This window comes from Centropristis striata, chromosome 22 (assembly GCF_030273125.1).
Source record: "Centropristis striata isolate RG_2023a ecotype Rhode Island chromosome 22, C.striata_1.0, whole genome shotgun sequence".
In the NCBI taxonomy this organism is placed as follows: Eukaryota; Metazoa; Chordata; class Actinopteri; order Perciformes; family Serranidae; genus Centropristis; species Centropristis striata.
The window spans coordinates 17158886-17175786 of NC_081538.1; the positions used below are offsets into that span (position 1 = coordinate 17158886).

The following is a 16901-nucleotide window of genomic DNA, read 5'->3' on the forward strand; positions in this document are numbered from 1 at the left end:
TTATTATTTATTATTTATTTATTTTATTCTGATTATCTCTGTTGAGGCTGAAGATGGTGGGAGCTATAGTCAGCGGTGCAGTACATTCACTCAAGTACTGTACTTAAGAACACTTTTGAGGTACTTGTACTTATTTCCATTTATTGTAACTTTTTACTTCTACTCCACTACATTTAGCTGCTACTTTTCAGGTCGAGATTTAACATAAAAAACATGAAAAACGTAAAAATGAACGTAAAACGTAAAAAATACGTTTTTTTTTTGTTTTTGTTTTTTTTAAATTAAACCTATGTATAACAAAATATTAAGTACCTAAAATGAGCCCTACCTGGACAAAATTAAACCACTGCATCAATACTATATAATAATAATAATAATAATAATAATAATAATAATAATAATAATACATTTTGAATATACAGTCATGGAAAAAAATATTTAACCACCCTTTTTCTTCAATTTCTTTTTCATTTTAATGCCTGGTACAACTAAAGGTATTTTAGGTATTTTTCATTTGTTTGGACAAATATAATGATAACAACAGAAATGCTACATGGTTTTCTTGATAGTAACCAAAATCATTATCAAGAAAACCATTGAAACTGTCTATATATCAGCTCTTAAATTAAACTTTTATGAGCTATTTTTGATGTTATCATTATATTTGACCAAATAAACGTAACTTTAGTTGTACCAGGTATTAAAATGAACAAGAAATTGAAGATGGGTGGTTTAATCATTTTTTTCCATGACTGAATAACAATCTGAGTGGGTTCATTCTGCATAACGATTACTTTTATTTTTGATACTTTAAGTACATTTTGATACTTTTGTACTTTTACTTCAGTAAGTTTTGAATGCAGGACTCTTACTTGTAGTGGAGTAATTTCACAATGTGGTACTAGTACTTTTACTGAAGTAAGGGATCTGAATACATTTTCCAGCACTGACTTTGTTGAAAATGACAGATGATTAAAACATTTTGTTTAAAAATGTTTAATTCAGAAGGTGTTCTGATGAGTTATTCTGAATTTTGCTCTGTCATCTAAAAAGAATCATCATTTGAATCATTACTTTAATTCCGAATGGAGTGAGCAGCAGGTAGAGGCAGCTCGTTAAAATTTAGTAACATTTAGCGTTCAAGACCAGCCATAAAGCATATTAAAGGTGCATTCTGACCGGAAGACAAAGCAAAACGTGTTTCGCCATGAAAAAGAACACCAGTCGAAAAACTCGCGCAAAGAACTTTACAAACTTCGTCGGCCCCCAAAGAGGAAAGTCGCAAGATGGCGGGCGGAGAACGAGAAGATGATTTGCCTATTTCTGTGAGAACACTTCGGAACGAGCTACAGGTTTATCGAGACGGTATGATGAAGGATATAAAGACACAAATCGAAAACATGCAGCATAATTTATCATACCAGAACTGCTTCTTGTCAGGATCAAAATAAGAATATGTGGAAAAGGAATTAAATTTTATTTTTTACTAACTCATAAATGCATTTTATGTTGTTAATTTAAGAAAAAGAAGAAAATTCCCTCAATATTTATCTTTGATAGTCATAAGCTGGTCTAGCAACAAAAATACATCACTTAATGGAGCTTAGTGGTAAGTCATATATCCATTTACCTCTTGAAGTTAAGGATGGACAACATTTTGTATGGAAAAAACCTCAATAAAGAGAAGTTGAAAAAAAAAAAAGTCCTGTCACTTCCTCATTTATTTTTCCAATTTTTGGGCTTTATCGATAGGACAGAGTGAAGGGGGAGACAGAGGGGAAGACATGCGGGAAAGGGCTCTGAGTCAGATTTGAACCCCGGCCGTCCGCTTACAAGGACAATGCCTCTATGGTACGCGCTCTACCAGGTGTGCCACCGGGTACGCCCCACTTCCTCATTTCTAACGTGTCACATGACGCTTATCTCACGTAACCAGATAAAAAGTCTACAACCAAGACTATCTGCAGTCTTACTCCACCCTCTGAGTGTTTGATTTAGCAGTAAACGAAACTGCTGCTGTGGTAAAGTCGTCAGACCAGAAATAGGTGAGCAGCTACATTCAAGAAATCGGATTTCATCTGTTTGCTGCTAAAACAGAGTCAACAAGGGCAACTTACTTAAGGGAAGGACGGTCCTAAGGACTTCAATACAAAACAATTTTCAAGGAAAATCAAATCAGGACTTCCTGCTTTTGAAAACATGTCTGACAAACGACCAAAGGGCCCACAAACTATCCTCTGTGACATGTGTACAGGGGAGGACAGGACACCGGCACGGAAGACCTGCATGAAATGTGAGATCTCCATGTGCGTCCAGCACCTCCAGGCCCACCTCACCACTCCCATCTTACTCCAAACTCATCCTCTGACCGAGCCAATGGCCTCAGGGGATGCAGGCTTAGGTGGCACCACTAAATGCCCCCAGCATGGCAAACTCCTGGAGTACTACTGCTTGGATGACATGACCTGTGTGTGTGTTTCCTGCGCCATTGAAGACCAGCACCGTCTGCACAATATGAAGACCTTCTCCACAGCCCACAAAGAGCTTGTGGAGAAGCTGAACAGTGAGCAACAGGCCTTACTGGTGAATTTGAGTCTGGAAAAGTGGGAGAAGAGTGAAAGAGAGAAGCTGGGTCGCTGTAGCGTGCGTCTCATTGAGGCTGTGACTAACCTGCGTGACATCACCCTGACCAGTGTCCAGAGTTCAGTCTCTGCCCGGATGGTGTCCATCAAAACCAGCAAGAGCAGCATGCAAGCTGCACAGCAGGAGAAGGACACGTTCAGGTTCCTGCAGATGTATTCTCAGGTGCATCATGATGTGGAGAAGGCCAAGGCTGTGGATCTGAGGAAAGGCTTGGAGCCTGGCAGTGATCGGGACAAACTGGTTCAGGAGATAACACAAAACGGGGAAAAGATGATGAAGCAGGCAGGCCAATTCTGGGGATCCCTGCTGACTCTGGTTGATCCAGAGAACCACCAGGAGCTCTCTGCTACAGGTTCTGACCTGATCTTTGACCCACAGATTTTCGGCCTCGGTATGTTTCTGTCCAAAGACAAAAGGAAGGTTCTCTACAGCAGTGGGCAGGGGCAATGCTCTGCCAATCTTCTAATCCGTAGTACCCAGGCAGTTCCTAACATTCAGAGATGGATGATCAGTCTTTCCCCGGACTGCAACTGGACCGTTGGTTTATGTGACAAACGCTCTGCAAAGTCTACAAATTTGAGGGATGGACATGTCTATGGTCTGTGCTGCAGAGATAACCAGCTAAGCTCTCTCACAACACAATATGATGACGCATCAGTCAGTTCAAGTGTGAAGCAGAACAATGAAAATGCTCCATCCAGATGTATGCAGCCTATACCAGAGAAGAGACGTAGGGTTTCCTCTGCAGTAATCACACATCTGGGCAAAGAGGGAAACAAGGCTGTACCACGACCTGAAACGGTTGAAGTGTTTTGGAACTCCGTCGCCTCCTCGCTGTCCTTCTTCAGCAGAACTGGACAGCACCAGAGGGAAGAAATCATCACGCTTCTGATGAGCCTCAACAACAAGGACCTGGCCCCCTTTGTTCAACTAGACAATAACAATCTAGAAAATAGGGAAGTGCAGGATTGGAAGTGCCACTGTGGGATGACTTTCCAAAAGAGAAGTTTTGGCATGGGAGGAATGCGCGGCAACTATCAACAGGGTAGTTGTACTTCTTGTGGAACAATTCTTGGTGACGTGTGCATAGATGTGGTTTGTGAACTACAGTAATGGGTGAGACGACTGATCATTGCTGATTCAATTCAAAGCAACAAATATCTACAGTTATAACCTCTGCTTTGAATTGATGAATACAAATATTACATTCAGTGTCAAGTTGCTGTCAAATCAAAATTTAGTGCAAATTCCAGTAATAAGATTATTTTTGGTGTACAATAAACACATCATATACTACAGGAAACATCTTTTTTCAATTGTGGTAATGTTTATGATTTTGTTTTGGGAGTTGTTTATAATGTACGCAACAAGGTTGTTTTGTAATGCTTCTTTTACTGTCTGACAGTTTGAGGTGTTTGTCTCCATCTACTGGTGGTGAACGCGTCACTGCGCTCACACGGTGCTCTTATTTTACATTACATTGTCCTATTAAATCAAAATGTCAACAAGGAATGCTTACTTACACTATAGATGATCGAATCAACAATAAAGTCTGTCAAGTTTCAAGAAAAAATAAATAAATAAAAATGAATAAAAATTAGCAGCTATTTATCACCAACCCCAAAGGCTTAAAAACTATTTATATACTGTTTATGAGTTGTTTCATTTATTTATTTTTCTTCATGTTTTATTTACACTTTAATCTGCAGCACATTTCTACTGTCTATTGTGCAGCTTTGCAATAAAGTTGCAAGTGTATACGTATAAGTAAACAGAAGTTCCAGTCATTAGTATTTTACCTGTATGTATTAATAATGCTTTTGACTGTTTTTCCCCCAGCAGTCTGAATACTTGAAGGACTTTGTTTGGTATCCAGGCTAAGAGAGTTTTATGGTTTTAGACAGAAAATTTATCCTGAAAAACATTTGGAGCAACAACTTGCAACAGCATAATGTTAATTAAAACAAACACAACATAGTCGAGGTAATCTTTAAAACACTTGTCCATTTATTAATCAAAATGACAAAAAGGTAGCTGGAACAAGAGACACAATCGACAGAATCAACATTCAAATTCTGACAAACAGACGGTTTCTGTAAAGTGCCAAACAAGAAAAAAGCCTCACTGATAATATATATACTGTATATACTCACACATACACAAACACCACATAGAAAACTAGATTTTTAATACACACAAACATTAGAAACCATATAAAACACGTCTATAGCAAGTAGCTCTAAAAGGGTTTCCAGAGTTAGAAAGAAAAGAGGCGTTTGATCAGTAGTTCATCTGCGACTCGGGCTTTTTCTCTCAGAAACCAAAGTCATGAGTGCTCGTACACACTGTGCAATATTCATCAGTAAAAACCATTAACCCCCCACCCCCACCCTCATCATCAATACATTCTAATGCCGCTCAGAAACAGAAGATTTCTGATGAAGGCACATGACGGGAAGGTCCGCTCCTGATGGCGCTTTGTCCGGCACCATGGAGACAAACCTTCCACCTAGATATCATTTATACAAAAATCAGACAAGTATTCTGTCTGACTGTCCACCAGTGGAAAGGATGTTCTCACTGGGGACAAAGACTCATCAGAAACCATGATTTGTGTTCCAGTTGTGTCACTGAACTCCAGAAATTTCACAACTTTGGTAACCTATTGGAGAAAAGAAAAAGGCTCAGGAGCTGCTTTGCCACAAATAAAAGCGGATCCATTTCCTGCAAATGTTCCCCTAAAAACCTTTCACTAAGTCATGGCTGTATCCTAGCATGATGTGTTGAGCTAAAAGAAGCTTTGAGGTTAGTGTTTGTTCTATAAAATGTTATCCTTTCTGAGTTAAAAGTCAAAACCATTGTAACGGCTGTACATGTAACCAAAGTGAAAATGTAAACATTGTGCAAGTTTTAGTGTTAAGCAGGTTAGCTGAGCGCTCGTAAAAGACCGTTAAATCACCACAGAGACAAGACGTACGAAGCAGGACACCTTTGACCCTTTTGGATTCAAAATAAAAAAATAAAAGGCTATTAAATAACATACAAAAATGTATCTGTAACAAACAAACAAAAAAAAAGTAAAGACAAAAATAAATTGTGAAGAAATGAGAAGCTTTATGATGAGGGTTAGAAAAGTGAGCTCCAACAAGTGCTGCTTTGTGACAGAAGCTGTGAGTCCAGCCTGCTGGCTTTGGGGAAGTCTTCTCCAACCGGCCCGTTACGTCTTCTGCCTCCTCCGACTGTTCATTTCAAAATAAGGATCCTCACTTTTGCCCTTGTACTGTGGGATCTTCTTGCTGACGCTGGGCTCCGTCTTGACAGCTCTGATGTTCGGGCTGGTTTTCAGCGGGGCCAGGGCTTGTCCTGGTTCAGGTTTTAGAGAGGACTTCGTGTTGATGGGGTTGGTGGTGGCCGCTTGCTTTCGCCCCGCCCTCTGTGTGGTGGCTGGTGTTTTCTGATTGGCTTTGCTGGCGGGAGAAGGGCCTGTGTTGCCCCCTGGGACCCGCCCGGGGGCAGCAGCAGCAGCAACGCGTGGAGCAGCAGCAGCAGCAGCAGCCGACGCCGTGGCCGCCGCCTTGGTCGGGGCCGGGCCCTTGGCTTTGGCTGTGACCTCTTTGCTCTTGGGCAGGGAGCAGGAAGGTTTTGGCAGCACCGGGGAGGCTGTCCGTGAGCTGGGGATGGGGGTCCGGGTTTGGGGAGTTGGCACGGCTGCGGCTCTTGTGGCCGTCCGCACCCGCCTGGCCGCTTCTAGACGGAGGCGTGAGGCCGGGGAGCCCGGGCGGCGCTGTGCGAGGCGAGAGCGCTGGCTGGCGCCCGTTGGGGGGCGGGCGTCTTTAGGGGTGGGCGCGCGTGCGGGTGCAGTGAGGGGGCGAGGCACGGAGGTGGCGATCGGGGAGGAGGGTTTGGGGCATTTGGAAGACGGCTCGGGGCACACGGGGCTCCTGGGCTGAGGGGCGGGGCCGCGTGGTGACGGTCTGAGCTTCAGTCTGGAGGCGGAGCTGGAGGCGGGGCTGGGATCTGCAGGGACAGGTGACGGAGCGGAGGATGGAGTCAGAGCTCTGCGGTGGGCTTGCGCACCCTGACACCCCGGGCTGGGAGACAGTTTGGAGCTCGGCGTGGCGGGCAGAGAGGAGGAACCTTTGGTGGTGGTGGTGGGCAGGGGCAGCTGGGTGGGCTTCCTGGGGGATGACGGCGCCCCCTGCAGGTTCTTCTTGGGCGCTGAGGCCGAACCTTTTCTGGGCAGCGTGGGCGTGCAAGCCGGGGAGGCAGCGTAGGACCGACACGTCTGACCTGCAGCGGTCACGGACGCCTGCTTACAGGCCGAGGCGGAGCTAGAGGAAGATGATGAGGTGGAGGAGGAAGAGGAGGATGTGGAGGAGATGAGGTTGTTGACGGCGGCGAGGGGGTCCATGTCAGGAGGAGGGGGCGGAGCTGCGTTGCCATGGTGGTGACCTCCGAGGCCGGGGGGGCCTTTCTGGAAGGCAAGGATCTTCTGCTCCAGAGTGGTGAACTGCAGCACCCGCAGAGGGTCGTACTTCATCAGGAAGCCACGCAGTGTGTCCCAACCACCGCCCACACGCACCATCACGTGTTTCCCATGAAGCATCTGTGGAGGGAAAGAAGTCAGTCATTATAGTCTTAGTTGACTAACATTTCTTGAGTTCCTTTTTGATGCTGAAGGACTTGTAGGAGTACATCGTTGGTAAACATTAGGGCTGGGCGATATATCGATATAAAATATATATCGATATATTTTTAAATGTGACATGGAATTAGACCATATCGCATATATCAATATAGTCCAATTTTTTTTTCTTTATACATAAATACTGCCCTTACTAGGGTTGTCATATTTAGTTATTTTGTAATGTTTGTTATTCTTTTCTTTTATAAATATATTTAAGAAAAAGATTGACCTATTTTATTTAATAGGCTTTTTTTATTGAAGATAATTTTTATTTAAATGTGCACTGTTCACTTAAATAAAAAGTATTCAATAATACTTGTGACATGTCAAACTTGGCTTTGACTGAACATTTGCTCTCACTTTGTGATAAAAATATCAGGATGTATATCGAATATTGATATTCAGCCTAAATATATCAGGATATGGCTTTGGTCCATATCACCAAGCCCTAGTGAACATTTAAAGTGGTACTTTAGCACTACAGTTTTCATTTATTTAAATAAAAATAATCCCAGCTCTATGTCAGAAGTCAGAAATCAACAGTGACATATTCCTTGAAGTTCCCAAAATAGCTGATCTATAAATGAGCCTGTCTGTCCCAGGGCTTGGCACCACCGACAGCAGAGTAATTATGATGTAATCGCCTAACGCCACTAACGGGTAACGAGCTTACGTGTGTCCAATCACAGCCTGCAGTGATGGAGTGAAGACTGCTGCATGCTCTGCATCTCTGCCAGAGCTCACACTCACACACACACTATTACTACCACATCTTAATAGCTTATAAACAGTACTTTTAGTTGTACTATAAATTGTACCTTAGCTCTTGTGTAATACAGTACTAGTGAATGTGCCAGTGCCAATTCAAACAGACTCAGTGATGCCTTTGATTCGTGAAATTAAACTTATTGATTATTGCAATTATAGTATATAGCTTTTCCTGACGGCAGGATTGAAACATTTGACAAAAAGACACCGATTACCATACAAACTAAACTGTAAAAACAAGCATTATTGTTGAAATTTGAACTTTCTGACAGTCCTTGAACAGATCATAGGTTGCGAAAGTTTCAATTAGTCACTTTGGATAAAAGCGTCTGCTAAATGACATTGTAGAATTGTAGAAAAAGGAATAAAAACGAAGCTCAAAGATTGAGATATTTCCAACACATAATATTAGTTTGAGTGAAGGAGAGCTGTGTTTCTCTCAGACCACTGGTAGGCAAACTCATGAACTCAGTTGAAACAGTGGTTCTTCACAGACACAAAAGGGAAATCCCGTTTTGCTTGCTTCTGTCTACTCTGAGGTCAAAGGTCTTAAATACTGCATGTAAAAATAGTGTCATTAAAAAGCTGTGATAGGATCGGGCTGCAGCTTTTGAATGGTTCAACTCAGAGACTGACTGAAGTGACTCAAGCCAACATGAGTCTGCTACCACTGCATTGTGTGTGTGTGCGTGTGTGTGTGTGTGTGATTATTTTTATTTAAAGAAACGAAAACTGTAGTGCAAAAGTGCCACTTTAAATGTTCACTAGGGCTGGGCGATATGGACCAAAAGTTATATCCTGATATATTTAGGCTGAATATCGATATATGATATATATCCTGATATTTTTATCACAAAGTGAGAGCGAATGTTCAGTCAAAGTCAAAGCCAAATATGACATGTCACAAGTAGTTTTATTGAAACCGTTTATTTAAGTGAACAGTGTGTGTGTGTGTGTGTGTGTGTGTGTGTGTTCAGAGCACTCACCCGAATAAAGAGGGTCTTGTCCCCCAGTCTGTAGCGTCCCTCAGACAGGTACTCAATGGAGACTCTGTTGGCGCAGTTGCAGGGTGGATCGTCCATGCCGTGCTCCTACAAGGGACAATAGAGGACCATGAGGCGGCCATAGTGCACTTCTTGCTGGCCTCTTTGATCATTTTATCACCAAACATTTACAGCTAGAAGATAATTCAGCATCACCTCAGATGACTGAAAAAACAAAAGCTGTTGCATCAGTGAGCAATAATGCAATTACACCCAGTGAACCAGCAGTGAGACATGTCATGGTAAAAAATATTTTAAAAACATCTCAAACGATGAGGCGTGAGTGTGGAGACAGAGGACTAAAATAACTGGTATGTGCTGCAGGCGGCAGCTTACAAACGGCTAATATGAATGTGTAAAGGAAATGCATTTTGGAATAAATATACTAGTTGTTGGTTTCCACATGAATGAGTGCAGTTATTTTTAGCCCAGCTGTCTCCTCTGGGAATAAAACCCCCAACCCTGGCAGTGCTGGAACCTTGTTTTAACCAGTGAACTGGACATGGGAATAAAACCATCAAACACTGATGCTGATAGAATCACACATCTATCAGAGATCATTTAAAAGTGTTGATGTAGGAGCAATGTGAAAGAGATTTAGGCTGCTACAGAAACAGTGAGTTTCTCCCTGTGTGTACTTGTGGTTGTGTGAGTGAGTCACAGGGCGCCGGCAGAGCGTCACGTGGTCAGCTGTGATGTGTCATACCCTGTGGGGCGCCAACGAAGCGGCCTCAACTGGGTCGCACATGGACCACCTATGTGCTGCTAACGTGATCAGCTGTAGCCCTTCAACACTAGTTTTTGCTCATCTGTGTGTGGCCAGAAGTGAACACCGTCATCCAGACTAAATTTAGATGTTCTGGGGGCAGTGACTTGTCCGGCTAACTCAGTATGGTCGTTATCTCCTCTTCATATGTTGCAGCTATCAGTCAGGACTCACCCCGGGTTGGTAAAGGCCGCCGTGCTGGCAGCACACGCTGAAGGTTTTGACGGCCGGAGGCGGCTCTTCTGTTAACAGCAAAGTCTCCTCCAGCTCGATCTCCTTCTCCAGTTTGACCAGCACAGGAGGCTCCACGCCGTACCTGAGCAACACACAGCACAGTTCCCATTGGTACCTTCGTACGGAAGACCAGTCAGAGTAAAAGAAAAACAGGATGAAAAGAAAAGATCCTGTAAAAAATGAGAATTTTCCTTGAAATGATGTAGCATCTAAAAAAAATGACTTGATACTGCAACCCAATGAGAACCTTACGTCAAAAAGATACAAACGTCACTATTTTGAAATACTAATGCCACTACATTGAGACAGAATACTAAGTCATTATTTTGAGATACTATCATTATTTTAGGACACCAGGTCATTATTTTGAGATTGTAAGCCATTATTTTAGAATACTATGTCATTATTTTAGGATACTAAGTCACTATTTTGAGACACTAAGTTATTATTTTATGATATTAAGTCATTATTTTAGGATACTAAGTCATTATTTTAAGATACTAAGTCACTATTTTGAGATATTAAGTCATTATTTTGAGATATTAAGTCATTATTTTATGATATTATGTCATTATTTTGAGATACTATGTCATTATTTTAGGATACTAAGTCACTATTTTGAGATATTAAGTCATTATTTTATGATATTAAGTCATTATTTTGAGATACTATGTCATTATTTTAGGATACTAAGTCACTATTTTAGACACTAATCACTATATTGAAAAGGTTTCTCATTATTTTGACAAAATCTTTTTTTTCCATCACATTTGCAGAAATGGGCTTCCATATCTTTGGCTCTAAAATTTTCAACCAGTTTGAAACGGTTTGTTCCTGATTTTGAAGCTCTTCAGTGTTCAGAGACTTACTTTGAGACGATGCGGCCGATCTCCAGCAGACAGAGACAAACTTGCCGAGGCTCCTTGTGCAGCACTGTGGCAGAAAACGACAATGAAGAGTTAAATAATGTGGAGAAGCAGCTGCTGTGTCTGCTTTCTTTAGCGAGAACAACGGGATGGCACTAAGAGGGATGAGGTGCAACAAAATTCACGTGTTACAGTCCAAAACGTGACACTATGAGCACATAAGATAAAGTTAGTAATTCCCTGAGGGCTGCTGGGTAATTCATGCAGAAGAGAACAGAGCTCTGGGGGTGGAGAGCACAACTTTAAAGTCACACAAGGACATTCATTAAACAAAATGTATATTTATGGAAGAGTAAGTAAATCACAGCCAGCAACGGCCATCTTTCTAAATCACTCTTTTTGGACGGCCATTACTTGTAATGAAGTGATCCCCCATACGGAGTACTTAGGGCGATTGCTCTCCAACACAGATCTTATTAAACCATTAAGAAGTGAGGCTTAAACAGAAGAGCTCCGCAAAGTTATTAGGAGCTTACAGCCACAGTTTAGTCTGTTTACACTGTCAGCATCGTCAATATAAAGTCTGACACTAGCTCAGAGCTTAATATATTCATATTAGGTGTTTTATAAGAAGTATACAGATAGATCTACAGCCTACTTTAAAGAACTCCTCAAGGATTTGTTGTTTTTAAACAGGCCTGCACAGGACTCTGGTGTATTATCTTTACCAGGCCTGATGGTTAAAACGGTCCTGGACTCGCTAAAGAAATAAAAGCTGAATCGGATAAAGTTTTTCCAGCAGGTAGACAGTGGCCAAGCACATGCAGAAAAACTCATCATGATACCATTTCCAAAGTTTTCAAATTCAAAAGCATGACTTGGTTTGATGGGTGTAAGAAAGGATTTAACAGTTGATTAAGAGGACATTTTGTGTTAAAATTTTTCTTTCGTTCTGCTTGCTTAGATTAGCGAAGCCTGAACTTTGAAATACTGTTATGTGGTTGTTGAAGCAGTAGGGTTGTGACAGACTATGTCAATCTTTGCCAGAGCACCAGAAGAAGCTTTAATAATCTACTGTGGGTTCTGGCAGTACATCAGAGATTGAAATCAGCGGAACACCTTGCCAGGTCATATCGGCCGAAAACAAACAATGTTCTTGTTTTCAAAAACTCAAAAGGTCATATTAACTCAGTCACAGATTCACATTTTAGATGGCTGGATTTTACCAGAGTTGAGGCTGCTGCATGTGAATGACATGAAGAGGGAGGGCAACAGAAGAGTTCAAATAGAAAAGGTTCATTGGAGGAAAAAAAAGTTGGCAGGCTAATTTGGCATTTTTCCCTGAAAATATAGATCCTTTACAGGGTCATAGGGGACTGGACCAAATCACAGCTGCCCTTTATATATATATATAGATTGTTATAATGAAATTCTATCTATGGACATTTTGTGATTATGTCAGAACTTGCAGTTATGGATACCACATCTGCAAGACGAGAGACATTGTGCATCAATACGATGATAAAAAAATCTTTATAATAAAGATAGAAAGGATGCATTTACTTCAGAATATATAAAAGCAGCAGAAACTGAAAACAGTTTCAAATCTTGGAACTCATCAGTTATCTGTATGATGATGATTGAGTTTCTGGGGGCAACTGCCAATATTTCTGGGGTTTTGGTGTAGCCTGCAGACATCTGGGCCAACACTTCCTGCAAGAATGCATTTGGAGTTGAAGAAGGACATTGAATGGTTTGTTTCTCTGCATTTTAATGCAGATACATTCTTAAAAAGCTAAATTGTAGCCGATGAGTTCCAAGGCATGGACTGTTTACTTGCATGAGACTAAAGCCCACTCAAACGTGATTGGTCAGTATGACTCAGACTACAAATGGGAACCAGAAAAATTTGCAATACAAAAATCTTAAGAGATTACAGTTTAAAGGGTGATGTGCTGCAGCTCTTACCGAGGCCCTCTGACTCAAACAGGTAGGTCTCCTCCACACCGGCGTGGCGGCACCAGGCCAGGAAGTTTGCGGTGTTGTCCCGAGCAAAAAATGAACCTGGAGAGGCGTCCCGCTTACATGCAATCTTCCTTGTGGGGAACAGCTGTTGGAGAAAATAAACTATGACTCATCATCTTCATGTTTATGGAAAGTGTAGACATATGAAGTTGGTTAAGTGAGGGAATATAAAACCACATAAAAAATTAAAAAAATATCAACAACATCATTGTACAAGGCTTGCACACATGGGGATAGAAAACAGACGATAATGACTGAGAGCTTGTAGGGTGGTCACTATGACTCACATTTGGATTCACAACAGCAGAAATTTCATGTGTGCTAACTGAACTTCAAATGAATCGATTTAGAGGTTTGTTCATCCTGCGACCAGCAGAGCTCTACCCAAACATCCCCGTGTGTTAGCATGAAAGCTGGCCTTTTGGACGATGGTCCCATCTTTTTTCATAGTTGCTGTCTGACTCACCTTGCAGAGTGCAGAGGGGCAGCTCTGGGCGATCTTAGTCTGCAGCACGCCGATAAGCTGGCAGAGCTTCACGCCATTATTCAGCTCCTCCATGAAAAACTCTGCTCTCACCTCATCGCCTGGAAAAGTGAAAAAGATACAGAATAAAATGTGCAGCACAGTGCAAAAGATCCTATTTTTCATCTGCAAGAGCCTTTTATAAACATGGGATTTGTCTTGCTTTTAAGGTCCAAACCACATCTCTAGTACAAAATAATTACAGCCCAGATTAATACAAAATTCCTCTTCAGTCTATAAGCATTTTTTCTTCTATGGTGTCTTTTATTGTACTTTACAAAAAGACTATGCTTTTCAACAGAGGACTCCACTCCAAACTCCACAAGGACTTATGGCGCTCCCATGGCCCCTTATTGTAAATCACCACCCTGGGAAACTTTACAAAGGCCATGTGAACTGAATTCACATTGAGGACAAAATGTCCAAAATAGCCAAAACACTAAGTGACAAAAGATTGCTATACAAAAGTTTATTTTCCTCACTACAACAGCCTCGCCTTGAGGCTTGAAACTTTATCCGCTGCACGCCACCTGTTTCTGCAGCATCCGCCTCCTGAGGATTGACGATCTGATCGGTGGAAACTGTTTAAAAAGTCTAAAATGTGGGATACAGGTCACCCCGGTCACGGTACCAATAACTCATGTTGAGTGTTTAATGCCTGCCCACATTCCTTATGAGAAAAACTGAACACTGCTTCTAAAAAAAAAAACAGTTTCAGCAGTAAACAAAAGAGTCAGTTTCCAGTCAGCTTCAGTTTCCTCACTGCTCCATTGTATGGTAAGGGACAATAGATGTCAGTATAATAGTAGAGACGGATGAAATGAGGGATTTTGTTCCACTCCTGTTTCTGTGGTTTGCTAAGGCACTGTTGGAAATGGCAGCATTCAAATCCAATTACATGGAAGACCCGTGTCAATTGTGCTTTTGGTATTTTCCTAGCCTCGAGGGGGAAACTGTTAGCATGCAACTGCCCAGTGTTGATTCACATATGCACAGGTTCTGGCACATAGCTGCTCTGTTGTGTGTATCCATGTAACTACACTACAGCAATATACAATACATCAGAAAGGAAAATTAACATATTTTTCCCTGAAAGATGTAAATACAACATGATACTAGACAGTCAGAGGGGGCAAAGAGACTTAATGAGTAAAACCCACTTAAAGCTGTACTTTTTAGCTGCACTTACCCAGCATGCCGGTGAGCCAGATGGCCAAATCCTCCTGCATGGGCACCAGGGTGGCTTCATGTCGCACTGCCAGCCACTGGTCATACTGGAAGACGTCTGCGAGGCCGGGGCCGTGCCGCTGTGCTAACGGGCTGCGAGGGCTCCTGGGGCTCAGCAACGGGGCATCGAACTTCTCGCCGAACCATACCTGCAGCCAAGAGGAGGGAGGAGTGGAAGGAACATTAGTAACCATTTATATATGCAAGGAACATCAAGGAAAAATGCCACCAAGATCTTGTAAATGTGTAAATTATAATAGTCTACAAACACGTCATCTCCAGGACCAAGTGAAGCCAATGCAGAAGTGCCTTAAACCTGCATTCTTTCTAATGGCCATTATGGGGCGACTCCACTGGTTGCAGAACAAAGTCTGATTGTACAGAAGTCTATGAGAAAATGCCTCTGCTTCTCACTTGATTTAGTACCTCAGGATACATTTTCCTAACAAGTTCATGGTCTCAATCACTAGTTTAGCGTGTTCTTTAATACAACATGATGTTCATTTTGCAAATTATTGTCAAATTTAGAGTAAAATAGATGATAAAGCAGGGTATGCTTTAGGGCACTGCCACCTAAAATAACATAAAAAAACAAGATGGCATTGACCAAAATGTCAAACTGCAGTGCACAGACCAATGGGTAACGTCACCATCGACATCATCTTATTGTATGACTCAAAGGATTAGAAACACAAACAGAAAGCCTGACAGAGTGTTAGAACAGATTAGGCAGACGTCTCAATAAGTGGGCTGCAGCACTAATCTGATTTGATTGCTACTCCCTCAGTTAGTCATGGTTTTTAAACATTACACTTTTGAAGAAATAGTTGCTGAACGAATTTTCACTCTTCACTGATGCATTGTGAAACAAGTCTGAGCATGTCCTCAATGCACTGAACAACAGGAGTCGGCAAACCTATATAATGTTATGGGAAACGCCTGATTATGGATGGATTTTCGCCCTGAATATAGGTCAGCATTTTCTCCAAGCCAACAACACATCACCATACTCAAGTTACCATTCAGCCTTGCTGTGTGAGAATATCAGAGGAATTTTGGTGACCCATCCATGCAGAGAGGATGTGTCAGGGATGCCGTCATACTACACTTCACTTCTATGCTCTACTGGAGGTAGCAGCACTCCGACACTGCCACTGGGCCTGTTAACCACTGTGGGTTTATTCTGACCAAATACCACAACCTCAGCTTTATCTCTGACCACCCAACCCCACAGTTATGATTTTTTAAACATCTTTCATTGTCCACTGAAAGAAAATCTCGTAGTCTTTTTTTATTGCAAATCCAAAAGGATAAAACAGTGACACTTGAATGCGGTACCACTTGACTGCTTAAATGAGTGTCTAGCACTGGTTCAGTGCGGAGCTCAGTGCCTGGAGCGAACCGCTGATCACCAATGTCCCATCATATCCATCTCCACTGTCACAGCCTTCCCACCCAGTCCCTTCTCTCTCCTACTTCAACTCTGCACTTTCCTTTACCCTGACAATTCACCAAGTCTTCAATATGAAGGGAAGACGGAAAATAATCTTGTGTAGCCTAAGTTGTTCTTGGTTTCACAGCCACCATGTACATTAAAATGAAATTAGTATAAACTTCGACATTTTTTGGAAAAATTGGAGGCAAAATGTGGACAAATTATGGACAAATATGCATAGCTTTAAGACCAAAAGAGATGTTGTTTCATTCCAACTTTTTAACTGTCTTCAGGCAGCAGGAGGGGCAATCGAGAAATCAGCAGCAGATGTGCACTGTGCCGACTTGTCCAGACATTACATAACTTACTTCTGGAGCCCCCCCCCTCCCTCCCCCGTCCAGTTGGTTGACATCTGTTTAAGATACAGCCTTTAATCTCTGTGTCCATCACATGTCATCGAGCAATAATGAGACATTGCATCCACTGTAGTGAATGGGTTATTGTGTTTAAAACAAGGCCAAGTCTTGTTGGGGCCTTGAATTCATCGCGTTTGTTCGGCCTCCAGAACAGAAAAGCTTGTGGCCAGTGGAACAGAGAGGCTGTTATACAGTAATGTACTGCTGCCACAACAACACTGCTTTGGATACTTCCACTGTGTGTGTGTGCGTGCATGGGTGGTGTGAT

General features: G+C 42.0%; 2 protein-coding genes across 2 annotated transcripts in view; one reads left to right on the plus strand and one right to left on the minus strand.

Annotated features, from left to right (window-relative positions):
* The first annotated feature begins 2199 nt into the window (after positions 1-2199).
* On the plus strand, positions 2200-4215 carry LOC131961102 (tripartite motif-containing protein 16-like). Its single transcript, XM_059326371.1, has one exon. The coding sequence runs from the start codon at positions 2200-2202 to the stop codon at positions 3754-3756; it is 1557 nt and encodes a 518-aa protein (XP_059182354.1). The 3' UTR covers positions 3757-4215.
* Positions 4216-4627: 412 nt separating this feature from the next.
* The window catches only part of gas2l3 (growth arrest-specific 2 like 3), a 31689-nt gene continuing 19415 nt past the window's right edge, over positions 4628-16901 (minus strand). The window contains exons 3-9 of the mRNA XM_059326234.1: positions 14745-14931; positions 13499-13617; positions 12976-13117; positions 11011-11074; positions 10082-10223; positions 9085-9189; positions 4628-7249 (exon numbers count right to left, since the gene is read on the minus strand). Of these exons, the coding sequence (XP_059182217.1) occupies positions 5861-7249; positions 9085-9189; positions 10082-10223; positions 11011-11074; positions 12976-13117; positions 13499-13617; positions 14745-14931 (2148 nt within the window). The 3' untranslated portion in view covers positions 4628-5860. The remainder of the gene's footprint in view (positions 7250-9084; positions 9190-10081; positions 10224-11010; positions 11075-12975; positions 13118-13498; positions 13618-14744; positions 14932-16901) is intronic.